Source organism: Fukomys damarensis, unplaced genomic scaffold, assembly GCF_012274545.1.
Source record: "Fukomys damarensis isolate Sample0158 unplaced genomic scaffold, DMR_v1.0_HiC HiC_scaffold_3, whole genome shotgun sequence".
NCBI lineage: Eukaryota > Metazoa > Chordata > Mammalia > Rodentia > Bathyergidae > Fukomys > Fukomys damarensis.
In genome coordinates this window covers 16,123,278-16,137,734 of record NW_022900915.1, presented here as the reverse complement: position 1 = coordinate 16,137,734, position 14,457 = coordinate 16,123,278, and the positions used below count along the sequence as shown (strand labels likewise).

At 42.5% G+C, this 14,457-nt stretch overlaps 2 protein-coding genes across 6 annotated transcripts in view; both read left to right on the top strand.

The window, feature by feature from the left end:
• Positions 1 to 220: 220 nt before the first annotated feature.
• The window catches only part of LOC104855158 (protocadherin gamma-C4), a 171,487-nt gene continuing 157,250 nt past the window's right edge, over positions 221 to 14,457 (top strand). The window contains exons 1-2 of one of the 5 annotated variants that reach the window (XM_010613860.2): positions 221 to 3,795; positions 4,106 to 4,278. In XM_010613860.2, the coding sequence (XP_010612162.1) occupies positions 1,375 to 3,795; positions 4,106 to 4,150 (2,466 nt within the window). In that variant the 5' untranslated portion in view covers positions 221 to 1,374 and the 3' untranslated portion in view covers positions 4,151 to 4,278. Of the gene's footprint in view, positions 3,796 to 4,105; positions 4,279 to 6,816; positions 9,681 to 14,457 lie in introns of those variants that run through there. The other 4 variants (XM_010613861.2, XM_019206024.2, XM_010613859.2 and 1 more) reach the window with 4 other exon arrangements.
• LOC109117717 (protocadherin gamma-B1) lies at positions 12,354 to 14,378 on the top strand. Its single transcript, XM_019205998.2, has one exon. It carries the CDS (start codon positions 12,696 to 12,698, stop codon positions 14,376 to 14,378), a length of 1,683 nt encoding a protein of 560 aa, XP_019061543.1. The 5' UTR covers positions 12,354 to 12,695.

The window sequence follows — 14,457 nt, the reverse complement described above, 5'->3', positions numbered from 1 at the left end:
TAAAATTATTCAAACTAAAAATTTAAAATTGATCTCATTGAAATATGGCAAGATGTTAAAATTTGATAAAGTCAACTGATCTACACCCAGATTGGTTATATTCTGTGCTCACCTGTATGTTTGAAATTTTTCAAAATATATACATTTTTTTTTTGAGGCAAGCAGTGGGACCACTGAGATAAATCTCTGGCCCTGGCCCTATTTTTTTGAAATAAGTACATTATGGGTAAATACATAGAAATGAAACAGGAATAACAAGACATCCATGGAATGTATTTTACACCCTTGGAAAATACTAAACATTGGGAAAAGGACTTAGCAACCACAAATAACTTCAGGGAATTGATTCCTAATGTGGTGAATAACCTCTTGCTGATCAGCCTTTGTCTAAAAGAGCCATCTTTGGTTTCCATGTTTTATTCTGTCTCTCACATCCAAGCATTCATTGTGAGTTTATAGAACACTACTCCTGTCTCTTTATTGATCCACTCCTACCCGTTAGGATTCAGCTCCAATCACTCCCTGGAAAAGCCTTTCCTGACTCTTGAACACAGATGCCCTTCTACACAGTCCCCTGTTGCCTAGTGTTTCCCACTAAATGTCACAGCAGTCATCATAGTCAATAATAATAGCTTCTTTACTTTTCGATTACCTCTCCCACCCTGCAAGCTTCCCAAGGACGGGTTCACTGTTTTCATCTCCAGCCTCAATCAAATCATGTGTCAACTAAGCATCTCATGTTTCAATCATTTAAATACAAGTTTGGGAGTAATGCTAAACCATTGTGCACAGAAATTCAAGACATTTAACCTTAGAAGAAAGTGTGGCTAATGCTTTAATTGATCTTTTTATCTCAATACACAAAACGGTGGAAAATGTTCGGATCAAGGGCATGGCTTAATGGCTTGAGCATTCAGTAATGTTTTCATAGCAACTGCTATCAAAGTCACATTCACACACAATTGATATTAATCTTAATTAAAAGATTCCTTCATTGAAGGAGTTATTCAAGTGTCTTAGAACTTTAAGATTCTAAATCAATTTACAAGTCTGAGGCAAACATAAACAAGGAGGGACTTGGGTTTCCCTGAGCAGGTGCAGAAACTGGCTAGGCCTCTGAGCGTCGCTGTTGACCACCTAAGGAGTAAAAGCAGCGCGACAACCCTCGCTACCGCTCCCGAAACACAAAGGGCTAGGCGTTTGGACCGTAAGCTTCGGGGTGGAAGAGAAATTCAGTCCAGTAGCTCATTAATTCTCTCCAGAGTGACTTGGATCCCGTGAATTCTGGTCGTCTCAGACCCTGGAAAATAAGGAGTGGAATCCCCCGCTGAGAGCTGGAAATTGACTTGGAGAAAACACCGCGGCAGAAGGGAAATGGCGACTCTGCAAAAGCTACTACCCCGCAGAAGGGTAATCCTATTGTGGCTTCTTTTGCCGGTCCTGTGCGAGGCGGGAGCTGGGCAGATTCGCTATTCTGTGCCAGAGGAGCTTGACAAAGGCTCCGTCGTGGGCAACATAGCGAAAGACTTGGGCTGGGAACCCCTGGCACTGGCAGAGCGCGGAGTCCGCATCGTCTCCCGAGGTAGGACGCAGCTTTTCTCTCTGAATCCGCGCAGCGGCAGCTTGGTCACCGCGGATAGGATAGACCGGGAGGAGCTGTGCGCTCAGAGCATGCAGTGTCTGGTGAACTTTAACATTCTACTGGAAGATAAATTGACTATTTATTCAGTAGAGGTGAAAATAACAGATATTAACGACAATGCCCCTCGCTTTGGGGTAGATGAACTGGAGCTAAAAATCAGTGAAACGACTACTCCAGGATTCCGGATTCCTCTTAAAAGTGCGCATGATGCGGACATAGGAGAGAACTCTCTACAGAAGTATGAACTCAACTCAAATGACCACTTCTCCCTGGACGTGCGAAGTGGAGCTGATGGGAACAAGTTTCCGGAGCTGGTACTGCAGCGCGCTCTGGACCGCGAGGAAGAAGCTGTTCACCATCTAGTTCTGGTGGCTTCGGATGGGGGCAACCCGGTCCGATCTGGCACCTGCCGTATCCGTGTGAAGGTCCTGGATGTGAACGATAATGCTCCTGTTTTTACACAGCCCGAGTACCGAGTAAGTGTTCCGGAGAATATACCGGTAGGCACCCAAATACTCACGGTGAGCGCCGCTGATGCCGATGAGGGATACAACGCTCAGGTGGCATATTTTCTAGAAAAAAACCCTGGAGAAATCTCCGAGGTATTTGAGCTTAAATTGACTTCTGGAGAAATAACAATCATAAAAAGTCTAGATTATGAAGATGCTAAAGTCCATGAAATTGATATTGAAGCACAGGATGGTCCCGGCCTTCTGACCAGAACGAAGGTGGTTGTCACTGTTCTGGATGTGAATGACAATGCCCCAGAATTTTACATGACGTCTGCTACTAGCTCAGTTCCTGAAGACTCTCCTCCAGGAACCATAATTGCACTTTTCAACGTACATGACAGAGACTCTGGGCAGAATGCTTTAGTCACATGCTCTCTCCTGGAGGAACTTCCCTTCAAGTTAGAAAGGTCAGTGGACAATTACCACCGATTGGTTACCACCGCAGCCCTTGACAGGGAACAGTTTTCCTTTTACAACATCACAATAACTGCTGAAGATGGAGGGAGCCCATCTCTGTCTACAGATGCTCACATTTTGCTGCAGGTGGCAGATGTCAATGACAACCCACCAGCCTTCCCCCGTGCATTCTACTCTGCCTTCATCCCTGAAAACAACCCCAGAGGCGCCTCCATCTTTTCAGTGTTGGCTCATGATCCCGACAGTGACAACAATGCACAAATAACTTACTCCTTGGCTGAGGACACCCTTCAAGGAGCACCCCTTTCTTCTTACGTCTCCATCAATTCTGACACTGGGGTCCTCTATGCTCTTCGCTCCTTTGATTATGAGCAGTTCCAAGACCTGCAACTGCAGGTCATAGCTCTGGACAGTGGGAGACCTCCACTCAGCAGCAGTGTGTCACTGAGCCTCTTCTTGGTGGACCAGAATGACAATGCGCCTGAGATCCTGTATCCCACCCTCCCGACAGATGGTTCCACTGGTGTAGAGCTGGCACCCCGCTCAGCAGAGCCTGGATACCTGGTGACCAAGGTGGTGGCAGTTGATAGAGACTCAGGACAGAATGCTTGGCTGTCCTACCGCCTACTTAAAGCCAGTGAGCCAGGGCTTTTCTCTGTGGGGCTGCACACAGGCGAGGTACGAACTGCAAGGACCCTGGTGGATAAAGATGCACTCAAGCAGAGCCTGATAGTGGCCGTGCAGGACCACGGCCAGCCCCCTCTATCAGCCACTGTCACACTCACCATAGCTGTGGCTGACAGCATCCCTGATGTCCTAGCAGATCTGGGCAGCATCAGGACCCCCACTGACCCTGATGATTCAGATCTCACGCTCTACCTGGTGGTGGCCGTGGCTGCTGTCTCCTGTCTCTTCCTAGCCTTTGTAATTGTGCTGCTGGTGCTCAGACTTCGGCGCTGGTACGCAGGACGTCTGCTTCAAGCTTCAGGAGGTGGATTGGCAGCTGTGCCCACCTCACACTTTGTGGGCATCGATGGGGTGCATGCTTTCCTGCAGTCATATTCTCATGAGGTCTGCCTCACTGCGGACTCACGGAAGAGCCACATTATCTTTCCTCAACCCAATTATGCTGACACCCTCATCAGCCAGGAGAGTTGTGAGCAAAAGGATTTTCTACCAGCACCTCAGTCTCTACTTGATGATAAAAAAGAAGAAGTAGCTCAGGTAAATTATCTTTTCACAAAATGCTTATTATATATTTTGTTAAAATAAATTTAGCTATTTAGTTACTCTCACTGTTTCTGTTTTATTCCTCATATTTCCTTGAGGGTATTTTCAGTATTAAGGAAATTAGACCTGATAAATTACGTCTAGATAGTTTTAAGTGTTCTTAGGCTGTAAAAGATAGGAGGAGCAAGAATCATTGCATAATGAGCATAAATCAGGAGATAGTAGATGACTATGATATTTAGATTATCAAAAGAGCATAGGTATTGGAGTGTCTGGTTTCTAATACTTTATTTTCTACCCCTAGGCAAATCATCTCATCTGCACAGATCAACAGTTCTTTCTGTCTTAAAAATATGAAGACTGGGGATGTGGATGTAGCTCATAGTACAGTGTTTGGCTAGTATGCACAAGGCCCTGTGTTCGATCCCCAGAATTTATATACTCAGGTTTCTTCCCCTTTTAAAATGTTAAGACTTTTGTTTTATATTTGAACCTGTTATGAATTTAAAACTTCTTAGTTCTTTCTCACTTGAACTTAATAGTTTTCCTTTAGTTTCACAGTGAATTTTTTATTTTCCCTTAATTTTGCATGTGAATCCCTGTCAAAAAGATGAAATATTTAAATATGCATTTTTTCAATAATGAGGATCAAACATAGAGCTTTGTGCGTACTATCTAGGCAAGCACTGTACCACTGAGCTATAGCCCAAGCCTCTACATTGTGTGTATGTGTACGTGTGTGCACACATGTACATGTGTGCAATAGATTGAACCCAGAGCCTCATTAGCATCCTATCACTGAGCTACAACCCCAGCCCAGAAATATATATTCATTACGGTGTGTCAGGAAGGTATGCTATGGTTTTGATGCTTAGTAATAGATCATATTAAAGTCATACTGTGTTCCTTGAAGTACTTACTGACTTAGCACTTGCTCTAGAATAAATTGGTAAAGTAATAATAAACAGTCTTCTTTTAGCTGTATTTTTTATTTTTCTTGTGTCTGGAAACCATACTACCTTTATCTTTAATACTAATACACTGAGGGCTGGGGATTTAGCTTAGTGGTGCCACCACCTGCCTCACAAGCACAAGGTCCCGAGTTCGATCCTTGGTACTACTACTACTATTAATAATAATAATAATAATAATAATAATATACAGTATAACCTCAATGTAAGTCTGCCTAAATAGAAAATGGAAGAGATTCAGAGTCTACATAATACAATTGCCCTTAACAATCCTCTTTTACATCTTATCAAAGTTTCCTACTGATGGCAGCTACTAAAAACATTCCCCATCCTTCACTCACACCTAGACCCTCTCACAACTGCAGTCTTCCTCCCCTATTCCTTTTCCTGTGTTTGGCTTTCATTATGTTGGTAATATAGTTAAGAACAGAGGACAATGAATACACTAATATTCTATGTGCTGGGATCATTTTTATTTTCATTTGGACATGATTAGGTACTAATTGAGCCTTGTATCGAATAGTATCATATACCTCAGGGTGTATGGTTCTTTATTATGTATAGAGCATCAGATAAGTGAAATTTTGAGAAAATATAGTCCATTGTGTTTATTACTGTTACATAACTCTATGAGATGGGATTGGAACTCACTGTGAAATACTATGTCATAGTATCTTTTTAAGTAAACAACAAAGTGTGAAGAGAAGACAATTAAATATACAATCCCTTTTAGTGTATTGCTATCTCTGTAAGAGTAAATGCCTATTGTTGGGTATGCAGCACATCATGACTGAAGTGACACTACTGTACATTGCACTTCTACTTCTGTGCTTCAGGAAAAACATACAGAGAAAATTCTGCAACAAAAACCAAAAGAAAATCTACTAGTTTCAGTTGTGGTTTAAAAAAATCATCTTCCAACCCTTAACTTAGGTAAAGTTAATTTCTTTTTTAAAAACAATAATATTAGCTTTAACATGAAAGACAAATAGGCAAAATTAGGTACATGATGTAATATATAATGTTGTAATATAAGCAGATATCTTGTCACAATATGAGAAACATAGCATGCTCATGTACAAGTTGTGTGAAAACAAATCAACTTTGTCAAAAACATGTTCACGTTTTGAAAATATTTATCTTAATATAAATATGGCAAATTCAAAAATATCTTTTGTTACACGTAATACAGAGTATACACACCAAAAATTTAAAACAAAAGCAGTGGCAAATCCTAATTAATAATTTAGTGGCCTATACTTCCACAAATACTAACTCTACTGGAAAGTAAAAAATACATTTTAATTCACCGTGCTTAAATAAGACTATATATTAAGCTCAAAGATATGCAAAAATATCTATGTCAACTTAATATTTTTATATTAAACACTACAGATATATAATTCAGATATTTAAGTGATTTGCTGGAAAAAAAATGTATGTACTGGGCTGGGAATTAAGCTCAGTGGCACCATGCCTGCCTCGTCTGCTCAAGGTCCTGAGTTTGATCCCCGATACTGGAAAGAAATAAATAAAATAAAAGATAATACATGCATATGTTCACATACATATCGTTTCTCCCCATTGTGTGTCAAAGTGAATTTCTTTCAGTATCTCGAAGCTCGGTGATTTCTCCCTCACATCTAGACACTGCCATGGTGTTCTCTCACATCCAGACCTTTTCCCTGATCATTCCTCTCATGTTTCCTGAAAAGGTCTTTGCTAACCTCCAGCCGGGGTGGAGGTCTCTCTCATCCCCTTGACTCTCCTATTTTAGTAGTTATCTTGATACATTGTAATTTCCTGTTTGCTTTTACATTCTCATAAATGTTGTGATGTTTTTGTCTCTATACTGTTCACCTTAAATCCCCAAACACCCATTTATGTGTTTGTTTAATCAATTAGTTAAATGACAAATGTTGAAACTAAAATGTCAGGCTATCAAGGATAAACTTCAAGAATTATAATCTACGAATACAGCTGCTATTACTGTATGGTTCTTAAATTGAATATTTGAAAATAGTAACTACCATATTTGAAGCAATATTGGTGGGGTTAATGTTAGTGTATGACTTCATAACGAAGATAATTTGGAATCATAATATATATCAATTCAATTATGTGAAATCAGTACCAGTTCCATTACCTTTGGCAAGGATTTCAGATGTTTGGAAACTAGATCGTCTGAGTGTGTGAAGTAAACGGTTAAGCCTCTGGGTGTCGCTGTTGACCACTCAAGGAGAAAACGCGCTGAGAGAGCGAGTCCACCATTTCCTTGCTACGAAAACGCAAAGAACCAACAAATCAGGCTGAGGAGATTCCCGGAAGCTAGCAACCTCGCCTCTTCAATTAGCCAGCTCTGTGACCTATGCATCAGGCCCGTGAAAGACTTAATTCTCTGAGAAAGTAAGATTGGAGCCCATCGTGGAAAACGGGAACAGAATTAAGAAAAAATAATTTACCAAAAAGAAAAGAAAAGAAATGACCCATCGCCTGAGATTCCGAACCGGCAGAGGGCTTGTTCTGCTGTGCGCGCTCCTGGGGACGCTGTGTGAGACAGGATCTGGGCAGATCCGATACTCGGTGCCTGAAGAGCTGGAGAAAGGCTCCTTCGTGGGCAACATCGCCAAGGACCTAGGGCTGGAGCCCCAAGAGCTGGCGGAGCGCGGAGTCCGCATCGTCTCCCGAGGTAGGACGCAACTTTTCTCTCTGAACCCCGGCAGCGGCAGCTTGGTCACCGCGGGCAGGATAGACCGGGAGGAGCTGTGCGCTCAGAGAGCGCAGTGTCTCGTAAAATTTAACATCCTGGTTGAGGACAAATTGAAAATTTTTGAAGTAGAAGTAGAAATTAAAGATATTAATGATAATGCTCCTAATTTTCTAACAGAGGAATTGAAAGTAAAAATTGGTGAACTAACAATTCCTGGAACTCGATTTCCACTTAAAACTGCATTTGACCCAGATGTAGGCATGAACTCCTTGCAGAACTACCACCTCAGCCCCAATGACTACTTCTCTCTGGCTGTAAATAGTGTCTCTGATGGGGCCACGTACCCAGAGTTGGTGCTGGAGCGGACCTTGGACCGTGAGAAAAAGGAAGTTCATCGGCTTGACCTCATTGCCTCCGATGGTGGTGACCCTATCCGTTCCAGCAACTTGTGCCTCCAAGTGATAGTTCTGGATGCAAATGACAACCCACCCTTGTTTACTCAGCCTGAATACCATGTAAGTGTTCAAGAGAATGTGCCAGTGGGCACACGGCTGGTCACAGTGAATGCCACTGACCCTGATGAGGGATTCAATGCACAGGTGACCTATATCCTAGATAAAATGCCTGGCAAAATCGCTCAGCTTTTCAATCTCGACTCGGTGACTGGAGACATTGCAATATTGAAAAGTCTAGATTATGAGGATTCTATGTTCTATGAAATCAAAATTGAAGCACAAGATGGCCCAGGTCTTCTTTCAAGAGCCAAGATTCTAGTCACAGTTCTGGATGTGAATGACAATGCCCCAGAGATTACAGTCACGTCCCTCACAGGCTCAGTCCCAGAAGAGGATACTGCTGGAAGAGAAATTGCTCTTATCAATGTGCATGACAGAGATTCTGGGCAGAATGGACAAGTCACAGTTTTTGTCCTAGGAAATCTGCCATTTAATTTAGAAAAATCAATAGACCAATATTACCGCTTAGTGACAGCTGAATCTCTAGACCGTGAACAAGTATCTGAATATAATATTACCCTGAGAGCCACGGATGGAGGAAATCCACCTCTGTCCACAGAAACTCACATTACTTTGCATGTAACAGATATCAATGACAACTCACCTGCCTTCTCTGAATCCTCCTACTCTGCCTACATTCCTGAAAATAACCCTAGAGGAGCCTCCATCTTCTCAGTGGCTGCCCAGGACCCAGACAGTGACAACAACGCTCAAATCACTTATTCAGTGACAGAGAATACCCACCAAGGGGCACCACTGTCCTCCTACATCACCATCAACTCCAACACTGGTGTCCTGTATGCACTGTGTTCTTTTGACTATGAAGAATTTAGAGACCTGCAAATATTGGTGACAGCCAATGACAGTGGGAATCCTCCACTCAGCACCAGTGTGTCAATGAGCCTATTCATATTAGACCAGAATGACAACATGCCCAAAATTCTGTATCCCACCCTCCCAACAGATGGTTCTGCTGGTGTGGAGCTGGCACCCCGCTCTGCAGAACCTGGATACTTGGTGACCAAAGTGGTGGCAGTGGACAGAGACTCAGGCCAGAATGCCTGGCTGTCCTATCACCTGCTCAAGGCCAGTGAGCCAGGACTTTTCACTGTGGGGTTGCACACAGGGGAGGTGCACACAGCAAGGGCCCTGCTGGACCGAGATGCCCTCAAGCAGAGCCTCCTGGTGGCTGTGCAGGATCATGGCCAGCCCCCCCTCTCAGCCACTGTCACTCTCACCATCGCTGTGGCTGACCGAATTCCTGACGTCTTAGCAGACCTAGGCAGTGTTAGAACCCCCACCAACCCGGATGATTCTGACCTCACACTCTACCTGGTGGTGGCCGTGGCTGTTGTCTCCTGTGTTTTCCTGGCATTTATCATCATGCTGCTGGGGCTCAGGCTGAGGCGTTGGCACACTAGTCGCTTGATTCAGGCTGCAAGCAGCAGATTGGCTGGCACACCGGCATCACACTTTGTGGGCATGGATGGTGATGTGCACACCTTCTGGAAGACCTATTCCCATGAGGTCTCACTCACAGCAGACTCAAGAAAGAGCCACTTCATCTACCCACAACCCAACTACGCGGATACCCTCATCAGCCAGGAGAGCTGTGAGAAAAGCGAGCCTCTTCTGGTGTCTCAAGATTTGCTTGCACCGAAGAGGGATCCTAAACTACTTGAGGTGAGTTACTTTTCTTTTTGAATGTCATGCAGAACAAGTATGCCAAGGTGATTGCCATAATACTTTAATGCACGTTCATTTGAGAAATAAAGTAATGAAATTGTCTTTAGTTCTGTCTTGCAAATATTTCCCTCTCTCTTTGTCTCTCTGTCTCTCTCTGTCTCTCTCTGTCTCTCTCTCTCTCTCTGTCTCTCTCTCTCTCTCTCTCTCTCTGCACTTCCTGGCTTGATTATGGCAGCTAGATATCTAGTTTTGTCAAAATACTATGAGTTCCAATTACCATATATCACTTCCTGGAGAAAGCTCTAATTGCCATTGTGAGGATTTCTAGATCTCTTTGAAATTGTGGCTGCTCCTTCTACCTGTGTCCTTGAAAAACTATAATGAGACAAGAACCCTCTGATTGATCCAACATTGGTCTATATACTTGTGATAAATAAGCCTTTTATGATTTATTTTATTTTGTTTTGGTGCTGGGTATTAAATATAGGACCTTGGTTCATGCTAAGATGTACTCTGTTCCTGAGTTACACCCCTAGCTGTACCTTTAATATATTTTTGAGGGTACTGGGGATTGAACTCGGGACATTGCACTTGCAAGGCAGGTGTCAGAACCACTGAGCTAAATCCCTGGCCCCATACCTTTTATATTTTATTTATTTATTTTGGGTTTTTGAGATAGGGTCTCACTATGTAGTTGAGACTGATCTGGAACTCACTATATAGCCCAGGCTGGTCTCAAACTCACAGTGATCCTCCTGCCTCAGCCTCCCAAGTGCTGAGATTACAGGCATGTGCCCTTTTATATTTTAAATACCTGTGATATGAAGTTTCCTATTTCTGTCCACCTACCCTATCCACTATCATACAAACAAGTTGCAAATATGTATAAATGCAAGATATTTTATGCTCTCCTTTCAAACCAGACCTCCATGCTCTTTTCATCTAAAGGACATTAAAAATATAAACATTAGTCAATTAATTTAACCTCTAGTGCCTAAAGTGTGTGTGTGTGTGTGTGTGTGTGTGTGTGTGTGCTCTCATTAATTTCAGCCTTTTGCTTGAAGGTGGAAAGTTCACTTGCAATTTATCATTGTGAGACTTGGAGTGTTGTTTATTGCCCTCTGAGGAGGATTTTGTAAAAAGGAAGAGGTGCTTCTCAGTCTCTGTGAAAGCTTCTTAAAGAAAACAAATGAAAGAGTGTCATAGCAAACAGATAATAAGGCTGGGGATTTAGCTCAGTGGCATTGCACCTGCATTGCAAACATAAGGTCCTGAGTTTGATCCCTGGTACTGCAAAAGCTACAGAGAAAGAAAACAGATAATTCTCTTTTCAACTGGAGTATAAGTAAGCATTGCAAAGTAGTAGAAGAAATTGCTGAGTTGGTATCTGTCTAGGCCTATTTTTGTTGCTATAACAAAATACCCAAGATTGTATAATTCATAAAGAATAGAGGTTTACTTAGCCATTGGTTCTGGAGGCTGGGAAATTTGAGAGCATGGTGCCATCATCTAGTCAGCATCTAATAGCACTTTCTTGCAGAGCCATGCAATGGGCATCAAATGACAAAACAGAAGTGAGCCAGAGACAGCAGGTTTTACAGCAAAGCCATTCATTTGACAATCCATTCATAGGTCAATGCATTAATGAAGGCAGAGCTCTTATGACTCATTCATATCTCATTCATCATGTCATTTGGGGATTGGGTTTCTAATACATGAAGTGTGTGGGATGAAATCAAACTAATTGTATCTAATTGGGTAGTGGTCTTGAAATAAAAGGATTTGTTTGCCTGAGTATCCATGACCAGGATGAGTTTTTGAATGGAGTATCTAAGAACTCTCAACATTCTTTCAATATTTACCAGTGATCAAGTCAAACTCATTTAATTCATTAATAGTATAAATTCACTGAAGCTGAGAATTGCAATTGTCAAATTTTACATATACATTCCTATAAAAAGAAAGCACTGGTTTTATATAACTAAATATGGCTTACACAAGTTTCAGTATTATAAAAGCTTATGTATCCAAATATTAAGTTGGTCTCTTCAATGAAAAATTAAGCTCTGCTCTACTGAACTGGGAATAGTGTGTTTTATAAAGGAAAGCAATACAGTAAAATAATCACAGAGGCTTGACTCCCTCTGTTATTGCAAAGACTGCACATCAGACTCCGTGTATATGGACAAATTTAAATCCTAAATAAGAGAAGTTATCCCGGTGAATTTTAAGAAAGAATCATAGTTCACTTAAAAAGTAAATAAAGCAGACAAAATGAAAAAATGGAAATAAAGTGTTTGTAAATGGGGAGGGGAGGAGGGGGTGAAGGGAGGGCATGGACAAGGGGGGAAAAATGAGAACCAAGACCTGTCATGTAAAGATACACGATCCCAATAATGAACGTAATTGTACTGTGTACCTTAAATGTACCAATAAACTCAATAAAAGGAAAAAAAGTAAATAAATTCCATTCACTTATTTGGATATATTAGTCACGCCTGATTTTATAAATATCATACAGTGAAATCACTGGAAAATACTTTGGCCCGCAAAAACTGAAAAAATGGCTATGCTTCATGAAATGAAAAAAGAATAATATAAAATGATGAAGATGTTTGTGAGATGGTGACAAACCAGGAAATGTCAAATTTATGGGAAAATGCAAATAATTGGTTCTTTCAAGCAAATTTAAAGACAAAGTAGTAAAATCAAGTTTACACATTGAGGATAAATAGCTGGGCAATCCGCAATTATCCAAGACAACCTCTGGGCGCCGCTGTTGACCAAAGGGAAGAGAAAGGTTCTCATTTCTGCAGGAAGAGGCTAGCCAGTGCTTTATCCTGCATATAGCAGAACCGGGTAACTGTTCCCTGTGCACCTTCAAATACCTAACAAACAAATGATAGCCTGAAATCAAAGAAGTCCAGGGTGCTGTCACTGACTTTAAAAACAATCCCAGGGAGACCTTGAAGCTTTCCAGAGAGATAAAGAAACACAGGGAGCTCCAGAGAAATGGAAACAATGAAAAGTCAGGTACTGTTTCTCTTCCTGCTTTCTTTGTTTTACGGGGCCATTTCCCAACCGATCCTCTACTCCATTCCGGAGGAGCTGGCGAAGGGGTCTCGGGTGGGGAACCTTGCCAAGGATCTTGGGCTCAGTGTCCAGGAGTTGCCAGCTCGAAAACTGCGGGTTAGTGCAGAGGATTATTTCAATGTGAGTGTGAAGAGTGGAGATTTGTTAGTGAACAGCAGGATAGATAGAGAGAAGATTTGTGGGAGAAAATCTGAGTGTGCACTGGAATTTGAAACAGTCACTGAAAATCCAATGAATATTTTCCATGTGATTGTTGTAATCCAAGATATTAATGACAATGCACCACGTTTCATTGCAAAAAACATTGAATTAGAAATCTGTGAGTCAGCCTTACCAGGGGTAAAATTCCCTCTGGATTCTGCACAAGATGCAGATGTAGGAAGTAACTCACTGAAGGTATACACCATCAACGCCAATCAGCATTTCTCTCTGTCAACAAAAGAAAGTCCTGATGGAAGTAAATACCCAGAATTATTGCTGGAAAAGCCCTTAGATAGGGAACATCAGAGCTCCCATCATTTAATCTTGACTGCCATTGATGGTGGGGACCCACCTCTAAGCAGCACCGCCCAGATCTGGATCAAGGTTACTGATGCCAATGATAATGCTCCAGTGTTCAGTCAGGACATATATAGAGTTACTCTGCAAGAAAACATGCCTCCAGGAACCTCCGTGCTCCGGGTCACGGCCACAGACCAGGATGAGGATGTTAATGCACAGATCACCTATGCCTTCCTCAACGCCCCGACAAGTACTAGCCTCCTCTTCAATCTAGATCCAAATACCGGCGATATCACAACCAATGGTACATTGGACTTTGAAGAAAGAAGTAGGTATATTTTGGGTGTGGAAGCCAAGGATGGAGGAGTACACACGGCTCACTGTAATGTTCACATTGAAATAGTTGATGAAAATGACAATGCCCCAGAGGTGACATTCATGTCGTTTTCTAACTATGTTCCAGAGGACTCAGACCTTGGAACCATAATAGCCCTCATTAAAGTGACAGACAAAGACTTTGGGCAAAACGGCTTGGTGATGTGCTATATTCAAGAAGAAGTTCCCTTCAAATTAGAATTCACCTCCAAGAATTATTACAAGCTGGTAATTGAGAAGGCCCTAAACCGGGAGGAGATCTCGGAGTACAATATTACCCTCACAGCAACTGATAAAGGGAAACCACCCCTTTCCTCTAAGACAAGAGTCACCCTGCACATCACTGACGTCAACGACAATGCACCCATTTTCCAGCAGACCTCCTACACGGTCCATGTGGCTGAGAACAATCTGCCTGGAGCCTCAATTGCGCAAGTCAGAGCCTTCGACCCTGACTCGGGACCCAACGGCCAGGTCTCCTACTCCATCGTGGCCAGCGACCTGGAGCCTAGAGCGCTGCTGTCCTACGTGTCCGTGAGCCCGCAGAGCGGGGTGGTGTTCGCGCAGCGCGCCTTCGACCACGAGCAGCTGCGCGCCTTCGAGCTGACGCTGCAGGCCCGCGACCAGGGCTCGCCCGCGCTCAGCGCCAACGTGATTCCCCATATATTATTTCTAGCTTTGTTTCCTCAAACTTCTACTAGTCTAAGGTCAGCAGAGCCCTCCTAAGAGTCAGACCCACATATATCTGTTACATATAAGATCTGCCATCAGATTCCAAAATCTGACACTTGTGACCCCTCCTCTT

Excerpts from the sequence above, each read along its gene's own strand:
- LOC109117717 (XM_019205998.2), top strand. The coding sequence starts at position 12,696 with ATGGAAACAATGAAAAGTCAGGTACTGTTTCTCTTCCTGCTTTCTTTG.